General features: G+C 45.8%; 1 protein-coding gene across 1 annotated transcript; it reads left to right on the top strand.

Moving 5' to 3' along the window:
- Positions 1 to 363: 363 nt before the first annotated feature.
- Positions 364 to 2,767, top strand: Amer3 (APC membrane recruitment protein 3). Its single transcript, XM_013020678.1, is given in 2 exon segments — positions 364 to 2,598; positions 2,600 to 2,767. Coding segments are annotated over 2 exon segments (2,403 nt in total).
- Positions 2,768 to 12,614: the final 9,847 nt, after the last annotated feature.

Genomic DNA, 12,614 nt, shown 5'->3' on the forward strand with positions numbered 1-12,614 from the left:
AGAGTTCATGGGTGCAGCTGTCACCAGGACCCAGTCAGCTCTCATGATGGCTTTTATGATGTACCTTTAGGCATGGGATTTAACTTTTCTGGGTATCCGCTGTATATAAAAACAGCAGTGGGTTCTGTCAGCGTACAGCTCAATGGGAGAGCACTTATCCAGTATGTATAAGGGCCTAGGTTCTATCTCAGTCCTGAAAAAGAAAAACAAAAAAACAGGCAGAGCAGTGCCTCTGTGGAGAGCACTGGGGCAGAGAAGGAACATGTGAGAAGCAGTATGTAAAAAGTCTTCTAGGGCCAGCCTTCCAATCTTGGATACTAAATGCCTCCTACTTTCTCCTACAGTGGTCAGAGCACTAACATCATGGAGCTGAAGAGAGGAAAGACCTTCATTAAATCCAGCTTTTCCACAAATCTACCCATGCACATTTCCCATGAGAAACACTCAGACCTGGTAGCCACTGCTGTGGCCAGAGAGGATGCAGATTCCTGGTCCATCTCGCTGAGAGGACAGCAGAGGCCCTGCAGTGAGAAGGGCTCCCAGGCTAGTCCTGGCACCCAAAGGTATACCAGATGCCCAAACAAGGGGGCCCAGCCTGACTCTGAGGACAGTTCTATAGCCCTCTGTGGAACCACTTTCAAATTGGTGAGAAAAAGCAAGACTCATGACAGTGTTCCCGAGGCTGGGAAGGCAGCCACTGACACAGGACAGCTGGTGGGCAGTGTGAGCTTCTCAGGGTCCCCTAGTGGCCAGCGCATGATTGACTACCGCCACTTTGTGCCCCAGATGCCTTTTGTGCCAGCTGTGGCCAAGAGCATCCCAAGGAAGAGGATTTCCTTGAAACGACCCAAGAAGTGCTTCCGGAACCTATTCCACATCCGCAGGAGCAAGACAGAGAACCTGGCCTCCCTGACAGCCAAGGAGAAGAGCCTGTTCTCTCCAGGGGTCTCATCGGATGTTACAGGACAGCAAGGCAAAGCCTTCCTCTCCCTGGGTGAAGGGTTGGGACTAGACACTCTGTGCCAGGACCTGTCTGACAGTGAGCTTCTTCCTGATTCACCCTTCGACCTCTGCAGTGCCCTGTGTGAGGATGTGGCCTCACTCAAAAGCTTTGACTCTCTCACAGGCTGTGGAGAGATCTTTGCAGATGAAAGTTCAGTGCCATCCCTGGAGCTAAGTGGAGGCCCCGAGGGCTCAGCCTGGGCACCCCGGGCCCCAGAGAGCAAGTCTCCCCGGGGCCCCTTCCAGGGCAGTGTGGAGCAGCTGGCATCCCCTGCCCAGAATGAGGCATCCGACTTCACCAAGTTTTGGGACAGTGTGAATCGTTCGGTGAGGCGGCAGCAGCGCGCCCTGCTGGGCTCATGGCTGGTAGGTCCTCAGGGGACTGACACTGAGCAGCCTAAGCTGGATGTGGCTGGATTGGCCGAGCTGCCGCTGTTTCCCTGCAGGGGTCCCCCCAATGACTCCAAAGCCAGCTCCATAGACACGGGCACACCCAAAAGTGAGCAGCCGGAATCTGTGTCCACCAGTGATGAGGGCTACTACGATTCCTTTTCACCTGGCCTGGAGGAGGACAAGAAAGAGACCCCAAGCCCAGGAACCCCGGCAGTCACCTTCCCCAGGGACAGCTATAGTGGGGATGCTCTCTATGAGCTCTTCTCTGATCCCAGCGATGGCCCTGTCGGCCCAAGTCTAGACGATGATTTGTGTGTGTCTGAGAGCCTGTCAGGGCCAGCTGTGGGGACACCACTGTCCATGTGCAGTTTCCATGTGGGGGCTGAGGAGAATCTGGCCCCTGCCCCAGGCCCTGACCTGCTCAGCCAGAGCTTCCTGCAGAGCTCCTGGAGGGGCAAGGAGTGTCTGCTGAAGCTCTGTGACACAGAGCTCTCCATCACCATGGGTATTGTCAACTGGCTCCGCAGGACCCCACCAGCCCCTCCCCCAGGGGAGGCTGTAGCCCGGCCAGGTCCCCACGGGGCCCCCAAAGGAACGGCAGGGAAGCCAGAGAGCAGTAAGGATCAGGCTTCAGGTGCAAGTAGGGCCACTGTGTGCTCAGCACCCAACAGACAGGAGCTCTGGGCATGCCCTGGCAAGACGGGAGGCCAGGAGATTACAGTGGCATCAAAGGACTTATTTCTAGAGGAAGAGACAAGAGGCTGCCCCAACAGCTCGTTCTCTCCTGAGGGGTCAGCAGTCTCCACAACAAATATTTCCAGTAAAAGCAAAGTGCAAAGCCCTCCTACCAGGCCCGGCTCTCAAAAGGAGCCCGGGCCACCTGAGAATCTGAGACATCCTCAGGACCCGCAATGGCCAGGTCACGGGGGAAGCACTCCAGATGCAGGGCCCATGTTAGCAGGCTGCGTGGAGAGTGTGACAGGCCTGCAGATCTCTCTAGATGGCCGGTCTCCAAGGCAGGACATGGGTGATAGGCTCTTCAGGCAGCCTCAGGACTGTGGCCCTAACGTTCTGCATCAGAAACAGGGAGCTACTACCTGTGGCCAACCCTCCCTGGCCACCCGACAGGATCAGAGATATCCAGACCTTTTCCTGGAGCTGAGCCAGCTGAAGTTGGAGCCCTCCAGGATGGATTCCCAAGCTCTTCACCTCAGTGGAGAACCAGCCACTAGAGCTCAGCCCCAGGGCTATGGAACAGGTAGGACATAGGGGTCAGCTGGATCCCAAGCCTCTCTCAGCCCCTGATGCTCAGTGGAGCCCATGGGGCTTTCCCCCAGAAATTCTGGGCCTCACTTTGGGCAGCCATCACTAGTGAGGCTTCTCTGTGACTTCCTCAAAATGCCACTACAGCCTCAGCCCAAGAGGAGAGCCGGGAAGTGTGAGTCCACAGGCCAGCCATGACTGATTCCTACCTGAAGGACAAGTTTGCTCTCACCAGGGCTGCATCTTTGTGACCAAAGCAGGAGAAGCTAGAACTCAATTCTGTCTGTACCTTTTGTGAAGACTGTGTTAGGGAAGAAGGGGACAAGGCCTAGACACGCAGAAGGGTGGGGCCTTTGCTGGTGGAAGCATCCCAGCTCAAGCCCAAGGCCAAGGGCAGCTGAAAGCTGCAAACACCAGGCTACCCCTCATGCAACACATCAGAAAGGAGCTCAGGCTTAAAACTGATGGGAAGGGAACCGTCCACATTTACATGGAGATTGGGATAGCCAGTGTGTCTTCTTGGGATGTGTGGTAAAGATGAGGCCTGAGGCTCGGGGATGGAAGGTAGACAGGGTTGACCGAACAGGGCCCAGCAGCCTCGTCCCAGCCTCACTCCCAGACAGGGAGCCACAACATGCCGGCCTGCGGAAGACAGAATCAGCCCCATCTGAGCAACAACCTTGAATCCGCTATCATTATGTGTTGCTATCCAACCCTGGCCAGCCAGGCTGACCTTTGTTGGCAGATGATGGTGGATTCTGTCACAGATCACCCTGTACAAATAACAATTTCCCCTAATATGTACTGTCTTATGCCTCTGAATGGAAAAATGCTCTTCAGGAAGAAAATGTACATGAATTCTTCCCAACTTACCATTCTGCCTTGGAGTAGCAAAGTCCTTGAACCTGTCTCCTCCACATTGTCATCACCTTTTATAGAAAATTCCCCCTTTGAAAAGGGCTTCCCTCCCCTCCCCAAGCCACAACACACATAGAACAAACACCAGAACATTCAGAATGGAGAAAGGAGAGAATGCTAGTGTCTTTAGGAAGGGCAGGTGTCATTCTTGGTTCAGCATCTGGACAGCAGGTATAGGGAAACACACTAGTTTTGATGGCTGGAAGAGACACCGGAGGAGTTGCTGACAAGTTGTAGCCCCCAAAATTGGTAAAGGCTTTGTGCCTCTTTTAGGGGTCTGATATTTGACTTCAGGTTAGAAATGCTCTCCCACTCCCCCTGGTGTAAAACCACATGCTGTCTACAGGGTGTTGGCTGTGGGTTGTAAGTTTAAAAGGGTCACCCAGATCTAGACACAGAAGAGGCTCAGGGTTGCCTCCTGTGCAGATCATCGGACACCTCCCCCAGGGTTAAATCACTGAGCTTGTCTGCATGGAGGCTATGCTGGAATCGGCCTATCCAACGCCTGCCCACGTCTAAGTCTGACCCACTTGAACTGGAGAGTGCTGATGTGTGCTGCCCATGCCAACCACAGGTAGTGGGAAGCTGGCAGGGCTTGAATCCCACTCCTGGCTCCTGAGGTCCTGCTCTACCACAGGCTCTACAACTTCTGGCTGAGTTCTCATAGCAGACGCCCCTCTGATCATTACCCTTACCTTTATCCAGGGCACCAGTGCCTGAGCACTGGAGAGTGCCAGTTTGTGTCGGCTGTAAAGAGTCTGAGAGCACAGGGACAAGTCACCCTTCTTTACTCACAGCCCTGTGGCTTTGTACTGTTCTTGTTAGAGTATGTGCTCAGTAAATACTTGTTGAAAGAATGAAATGTTCAAGTGTCAAGTGTGTTTTTTGATTTCTTGTTGACTATGAGCCTTGTTTCTGGAGAAAAATGGAGTTGGAGTGTAAACACAACCCTGCTGGAAACTCATATATCCCCCTGGCTGAGGGCTGCATTTCCTCCCCAGGACAGTGTCTCCTTCCCCTGGCCAAGGGCAGTGTTTGCTCCCCAGGGCCTCAGGCCTGTCCCTGGCCAAGGGACACATTTCCTCACAGTGACTTGGGATGCAGTGTGACGCTGGAGAACCAAGCCAGACTAGAAGTAAAGTTCAGAAACAACCAGCTTAAGTCCTTGCTACTTGAGAGATGGAGATGAAGAAATCATGGTTCTAGACTGTGCTAACTATAAACCTTTGTGAATGGCTGGAAACAACAGCATGTACTTATTATTCTAGCTCTGTGGGTGTGGGGCACAATATCTGGGTACAGTGGAATGTACTTACCCCCAGCAACATGATTGTGGGGAAAGTATAAACATGCAGACCACAGTTCAGGCTGGGTCAAGTATAAAGAGACCCTATCTTGAACTGATGCAACAAGGGGTGTGGGGAACCGGAGGCAAAGAGGGCTGGAAGCATGACATTGCTTAAGTGGTAGAGCCCAAGCTTGAGTCCCTAGTTCAATTCTTAGTATAGCCAAGTAAAAAATGCAAACCCAGACAGCAGGGCATGGCATCAGCAGCAAGGACCAAAGTGCACTGGGAACTTGGGAGGTATCGTTGGAGGTCTTCAGTGACCTGACAGGGCAGCAAAACTAAAAGCTAGGGGCAGCCTTCTTGAGCAGAACTGTAGGCCACTGACTTGGCCCCTGGGGAAGGGACACATTAAACAATCTCAGTGCCCCGAGATTCCCATTCAGAGTCTGGGTGGAGTCCTGTTAGGCTGTGGAAGAGGGTGGTGTGAGTTTCCTTGGAGTTTCCCTGTCTGCTGCCCAATCCTCAAAGCTGCCTTCCTGTGAGACAGCACCAGGCAGTGCCAGCCTAGCCACCTCAGTAAGCATGAAAGTGTCACAGTGAGAGGAACTTCAGGGCCAGCTGAGGTGCCTGGCCTGGTGCTGGAGTGGAAAAGGCCCAGCTTCATCTGCATTGTTATAGCTCTGTTCATTTCTAACCACTTCCCTCACTCATGGATGTGTGTGTGTGTGTGTGTGTGTGTGTGTGTGTCTGTCTGTCTGTCTGTCTGTCTGTCTGTCTGTCTCCTGGGGCTTGAAATAGGCATTGTCCCTGAGCTTTTTTTTATTCAAGATTAGAGCTCTACCACTGAGTCACAGCTCTTTTGGGTGATTAATGAGGGATAAGAGTCTCATGGACTTTCCTGCTCTGAGTGGCTCAAACCAGAATTCTCAGACCTCTGCCTCTTGAGTAGTGAGGATTACAGGGCATGAGCCAGCAGCGGTGGAATTCTACCTCTGTGATTTGGGTTCAGCCGTTGCACAGAGCCTGAGTGACTCACCCAGGGTCACACAGTGCTGGGGTGAGCCAGCAGGCTGGAACGCGTTGAGTGAGGCCGGGAGGGCTGGTGTTTGATGATAAGGGCTGGTAAGGGGTTGAGATGAATGGGGTGGAGGTAGATTGAAGTATGTGATAGAGCGTTACAAGAAGCCTTGAAAAGGAGAATCGAAGGCCAGGACAGAGAGGAGGGAGAAAGAAGAGCCTGAAGACAGTACCAGGAAGTATTTCTCATCTGTTCTGGTTTTCTATTTTAGTTTCTTTTTTTTTTTGGTTATGAATTATTTATTTCTAGCTTAGAGATTTTACCATTGCTGTTTGCTCTACTCAGAAAGCTCATTTTGCTTCTTTTTTAATTTTTTAATTTTTATTTTTTTATTGTGAAAATACTGTACAGAGGGGTTACAATTACATGGGCAAGATAATGAGTACATTTCTTATCAAGCATTGTAGCCTCCTCTTTTGTTTACCCTTCCCATCCCTTCCCAGCCTCCCCCCCACTCCCCCCCCATTCCTCTTCCCCCCCCCACCAAAGTTGTAAAGTTCGTTTTCGACATGACAACTTGTACTTCTCATTGTTGAAACAGGTACACCTGTTTCCTTATTTAAATGACTTGTTTTTCCCCTTCCCATCCAAATTATACCGACATCAAATACAGTGACAGCAGGGGTTATACTGTGGGGCAGAGACATACAAAGCAACAAAGAAATAATCTTATAAATGCTTTAGAAACAAATGCATGAAAGAAAAAAATATTTGGATACATATCTTAGGGTTCATTTCCCTAACATCACCTTATCTGACCTTTTCTGCTTGACTCATACGTATACTAGATATTGCAAATAAGGGAAGCCATGGGACCTATGTTTCTTTGGGCTTGGCTTACTTCACTTAATATAATTTTTTCCAAGTCTTTCCATTTTTCTGTTTTAGGTTCTGTAATAGGAATAAATATGTAGACTAGAAAGCCAAGCAATGCAGAAAGGACAACCTCAAAACTCACATTTCCACCCTTCTTCCTTTCCTCTGTTGTTACAAAATTAGTTGACACTACAACCAACCCAAAATATGCCCTCAGCAGCACTTCTTCCTCTTCTCAGATCCTGACATATGGTCCCAGCGTCTTTCCAAGCCCATGGCATGAACACACATGAACGTCAGTCACCCTTTTTCACTGTCCAGCTGGTCCTCTTTGGCTCAGAGCTGTCTTTGAAGAGGTACAGGCAGTTTCAGTAGGTAGTAATTAAATACTTCCTTAGTCCTTTGGCATTCAAAGCATTCCCAATTTATTCTCCTAAGTACTCTCTGTGAAAATCCTCTTCAACATTCTAAAAGCAACGCTTCCCTTGGGGCTGAAAAGATGGATTTCTTTTGTTGAAAAGTGCCTCTGGATTCTGTGGCCTGACCCGTTGTGCAGCTGTCTTGGGCCTGCTCACACATGAGCCTCCATTCACAAGAACATATTGCTCACATCATTGGAATACAGCAGTTGCTTTTTTATTACACAAAAAAATGCCTCGAGGTCATCATCCTATCGTTCAAGAAGAAATAGCTGAACAAACTGAATTTCAGTGACTTTCCTTGGCCCATCAGAGAGCTAACAAGGACACATGGTCACTTTGAAAGCTGGAGGAATGGCATGCGTCCAGAGAAATATGGGCACCCAAATCCATGAGTTGGAGCCAAAGTCTAGAGATGCCAAGAACTGGCAGGAACATGACTACAAATTTTGACAAGTTATTATAGGCTGAGTGGGAAGCTAGGGTCCTAAGACTGGGCAATAAAGAGAAGCCTGGAGCCACTCCAACAGCTGAGGGGTGAGGGCCCCCTGGCCCTGATGGGGGTGCTGGGAGGTGGCCTCTTTCTCAACAGAGGTAGTCACAAGGGGCAGGGCGGGGGAAGCTGTCCTGAAATCTTCATACTGAAGGAAGGGACTTCACCCCCTGCAGTCCTCTCCTGACTTCCTGCTCCACCTAAAGACAAGAAAATATAACAGACAGGAAGTGGAGGACTAGCTGTGATACCAGCACTCCAAAGATAGGAAGGTCAAATATTTGAGGCAAGCTTGGACTACAGTCAATTTGGGCTCCATGAGACTCTGTCTCATAACAAAAAGTGAACAAACAACAGCAAAACATACAATGGAATACTATTCAGCCTTAAAGTGGGATGAGGTTCTGGCCTAAGCTACAGCATTGATGAACCTTGAAAATATAATATTAAGTGAAATGGTCCAAACACTTAAAACACTTACATATCTAGAATAGACAAGTATGTGGAGACAAAATGTAGGATGGAGATTATTAGGGCTGATAGGTAATTTTTAATGGGCTCATTTGAGGAGATGAAAAATTCTGAAAGCCAGATACTGATGCACTGCAAAATAGCTGCTCAGGAGGCTAAGATCTGAGGGTCAAGGTTTGAAGACAGTCCAGGCAGACAAATCCAAGAGACTATTTTCAATTACCAGCAAAAAGCAGAGGCAGCGATGCTGCTCAAGCCATATAGCATCAACCTTGAGTAAAAAAGCTAACCAAGAGTGCAGTGTCCCACATTCAAGCCCACAAAAAGAGAAGAATTCTAGCATATTTTGGTAATGGTTTGAGGACATTGCACTCAAAGCCATGAGATGTACATTTAAAATTAGTTACAATGGTAAGGTTTATGTTATGTTTATTTTATAATAATAACAAAACAAAAAATTCAGTGAGACTAAAGAGAGATAATTGAAACTGACAAAACTGAAATTCAAGGAGAAAATTATCTGGACAGGGGGAAGGGACTAGAACAGGGAAGAACAAAATATCCAAGAACTGAGACAGATGAGAAGGTGTAACATTCATGACTAAAACCAGATCCTAAAAGGAGCCAAAAGGGAGGATAGCATAAAAAGTATAGAGAAAATAATGACAGAACTTATCAAAATGAAAAAATAAGACAACAAGCCACCCATCTGGGAAGCTCAGGGAATACCAGACCAGACAATCCCCTCCCTACTACATCTATCTGTCTGTTTGTCTCTATCAACCATAGATCCAATATATATATATATATATATATATATATATATTTCACAGAAATCAGAGACAAAATTTAAAAAATACAGAAGTTATTGAGGGTGAACACATAGACTACAGAAAAGCTAGAATTATAGTGAACTCATAACAAATTATATAAAAAACTTCTTTAAACAAAAACGAAGTTCAAGACTAAATCCTTGATTATGTAAACAAAAGGAGAGCATCTGAAAAGGAGAAAAATAAGGTAACATGAATTATATTATTCTTATTGCTATTAATTGGTCTACAAGATAATGATCGTTTTCAGCAGTCATGGTGGCAATTCTGTGGTGCCTGTAGCTGTGGATGGTGGGGAGAGTGGAAAAAAATCTAGTCGTATGGTTTGGATGTGAAGTGCCCCCCATAGAATCCTTTGTTAAATACCTAGGAGGCTCTGAGGGGTGTTGGGAGCTGTGGGAGGTGGTGTGAGTTGTCTGAGGGATGATGGGAACTCTGGGTGGTGGTGGGAGCTTTGGGGGACTGCACAGGCTCTGGGAAGTGGTAGAAGCTTTGGGAGGTGTTGGGAGCTCTGGGAGGTTGCAGGAACGCCGGAAGATAGTATAAGCTCTGGAAGGTGAGTTTCGCTAGAACAAATGGTGCACTTGGGTGTGTGCCTTTGAAGGACATGTCTGACGCTGACCTCTTTCTATCTTTCTTTGCTTCCTATCTACCAGGAGGTAAGCAGTCTCTGCCATGCTCTCTCATTACCATGGTATTCTTCCTCACCACAGGCTCAGAGTCATGGAGCCACATGGCTGTGGACAGAACTACTGAGCCACTCCACTGTGGGCAGAACCATGGAGCCATGCTACTGTGGATAAAACATTCTGAAACGATGGGGTCAATAGAATCCTTCCTCTTGAAAGTTCTCCCAGGCATTTGTAATAGCAATGAAAAGTTAACACATGAAGTAGCTGCAAACATCTAGGGCAATAACCCAAAAAAGAAAATTTAGGGGAAGGTACTTGGGTTTTAACTCAGGGTCATGTACTTGTTAAACCAGAACCACACAGGCTTTAGGGGTGTGTGTGTGTGTGTGTGTGTGTGTGTGTGTGTGTTTCCTGAGGCATGTGTGTGTGTGTGTGTGTGTGTGTGTGTTTCCTGAGGCTGGCCTCAAGATTGCAATCCTTCTACCTCAGTCTTCCACATAGCTGGTATTACAGGCATGTACCACCATATCAGGCTTGCTGATATGGGATCTTGTTAACTTTTTGCCCAAGCTAGCTTCAAACTGTGATACTTCTGGTCTCTGCCTTCTTCAAATAAGAAGTAAAAAGATGTGTTAAGATGGAAATAAGGTACTTAAGACCAAAGAAAGCAGAAGAAAAAGGAAAAAGCTATAAAAACACAAGACAACTATATCTATCTACATATACATGTATATATGACTATATATATACACACACACATATATATGTTTAACCAAATAGTAGATTTTACTCCAGCTATATCAACAATGACTTTAAATGTGAATGTCAAATAAAAAGAGATCATAGAACTGGATTAAAAATGTGAAGACTCATTTACTTGCAGTCTATAAGAAAATGTTTAACACAATAACACAGATTGAAAGTAAAATGCAGAGAAAGAAATACACTTGCTAACACTAGACACAAGAACAGTAAAATCACATATTGATTTCAGGCAAAGCTGCTTTTATTCCTAAGGTATAAAAATCACTGTTGCATGAGCATAGAGGAGTTAAAGCTCCAATAAGATGCAACAATCCTTATAAGGAAATCATCTGTCATAGACCACAAAATATGTCAGGCAAGAATTGATAGATTACAAAGAATAATTAGACATGCCTACTACTACAAATAAAGGCTTCAACAGTCCTCTGTGAGTGATGGATGAGGTCTATAAGCAGAACATCATTAAGGATAGTGATGAGGTGAGCTCTGAGAGAGTGCTTTTGAGCACGATCGACAAAATTGACATTTATGGAACACCCAACAGCAGCAGAATGCACAATCACACATGGAACAGTCACCAAAGAATAGACATCTGGACAGTGAGATGCATCTTAACATATAGAATACAATACAAGGCACACTCTCATTTTACATGAATAGTGGGGTTGAAAGGGTGGTGAAAAGCGGATGCTAGGAGCCTGGTTTATCATGGTGAGAGGTGGAAGTTACAGAAAAGCAAGAAGGGAAAGCTGAAATAAAACCTAGTGGTGGAATATTCAGAAAGCCCCTCGTGAACTCATGTTTCACACATATACATTAATGGACACAGCTTGATGATGCTACAAATAAGAGTTTAAAGGAGTTAGTGCACATATACATTCCTGACTCTGTCTATTGCAAACCTTGAGACCACTGCCTTGTAGCAATGAGTACACCCAGCCTTCCAATATTTGTCTATTTATTTATTTTTTGCCAGTACCAAGACTTTGATTTGGTGTTTTGGGCTCTTGGTTGTCTTTTCTACTAAGGACTGTCACTTTATCACTTGAGCCATGCTCCTACTTGCTTTTGATTTTCTTATGCCCTTCTCCAATGAAAAGCAACCAGACTTTTTAGAAAAATAAACAAAACCAAAAAACCAAGACTGACTTGGAGACAGTGAGGGAAGAGGTGACATTGTTTACAAAGAACTGTAATCTTTATCTGACTTACGTAATTATAACCCTTCTATATATATCACCTTTATAATAGCATATAATATTTATATACAATATATAAATACATATGAAAGCAATGTAAACAAGAATTGAGTTTCATCTTCCGGACAAGAATGCCATGTTAATCTCTCTTCATATATAATCTTTTGCTATCATCTGAGGACACTTCCGATTCACCTCTTTGGCCAGTGCTGTCTGTGTCATCTGAGTCTTGCCATTTCAGGAAAAAGATTCTGCACTGCTGTCTGTGGCACCAGTTATTCATCTGGAAGACACTTGGCAAACCATTGGTTACCAGCCTCATCTCTTTCCTTCTTTGCTTTGCTATCACTAGATTCACGGTCAGATAAAGATGTTCTTTTTGTATCATCCTTTTATTTGTGAGAATTAAGAAATACTTCTATTAATTCTAGACAATCTAAATTTTCTTAGTGTCTTCATTTTTATTTGTTTTTCTTATTTTACTTAAAAATTATTGTAAAAGTGATGTACAAAAGTGTTACAGTTACATGAGTCAGGTAATGAGTACAGTTCCTTTTGAACAGTGTCACCCCTCCCTTATTCTCTCCCAGTTTTTCCCCTCCCCACCAAGTTGTAAAGTTCATTTCCAACACAGTGAGTATCAGTGCTGAATTGGTTTACCCTTTGTTCCACAGTTTCTGGGACTCCCCTTCTCCTCCCCAAATCACATAAACTTATATATAAACAAAGGGTACAGAAATTAAAAACAGCAACAAAAGGGAATAAATCAAAGAAAAAGGAAAGAAAAAAAAAAGAACGGCAAACAGTACAATTTGAAAAAAACCTCGTTTTCATTTCTTGGAGTTCCTTTGCAATAAGCATCATATTATATGATCTTATGCACATAGCCATTGAGCCCTTGTGATCCTATCCTAAGAATATCCTCCTTTGTTCTCATTGTGTGAATCTTTAGAGTGCTGTTTAATTAATCATGTCCAAGTGTAATTATTTGTCTTTTACTGTCTATTGGGCTTACTTGTAGATTTATAGGCACATCTTAGTTAT

The sequence above is a fragment of the Dipodomys ordii genome, unplaced genomic scaffold, assembly GCF_000151885.1.
Source record: "Dipodomys ordii isolate 6190 unplaced genomic scaffold, Dord_2.0 Scaffold52, whole genome shotgun sequence".
Taxonomy (NCBI): Eukaryota; Metazoa; Chordata; class Mammalia; order Rodentia; family Heteromyidae; genus Dipodomys; species Dipodomys ordii.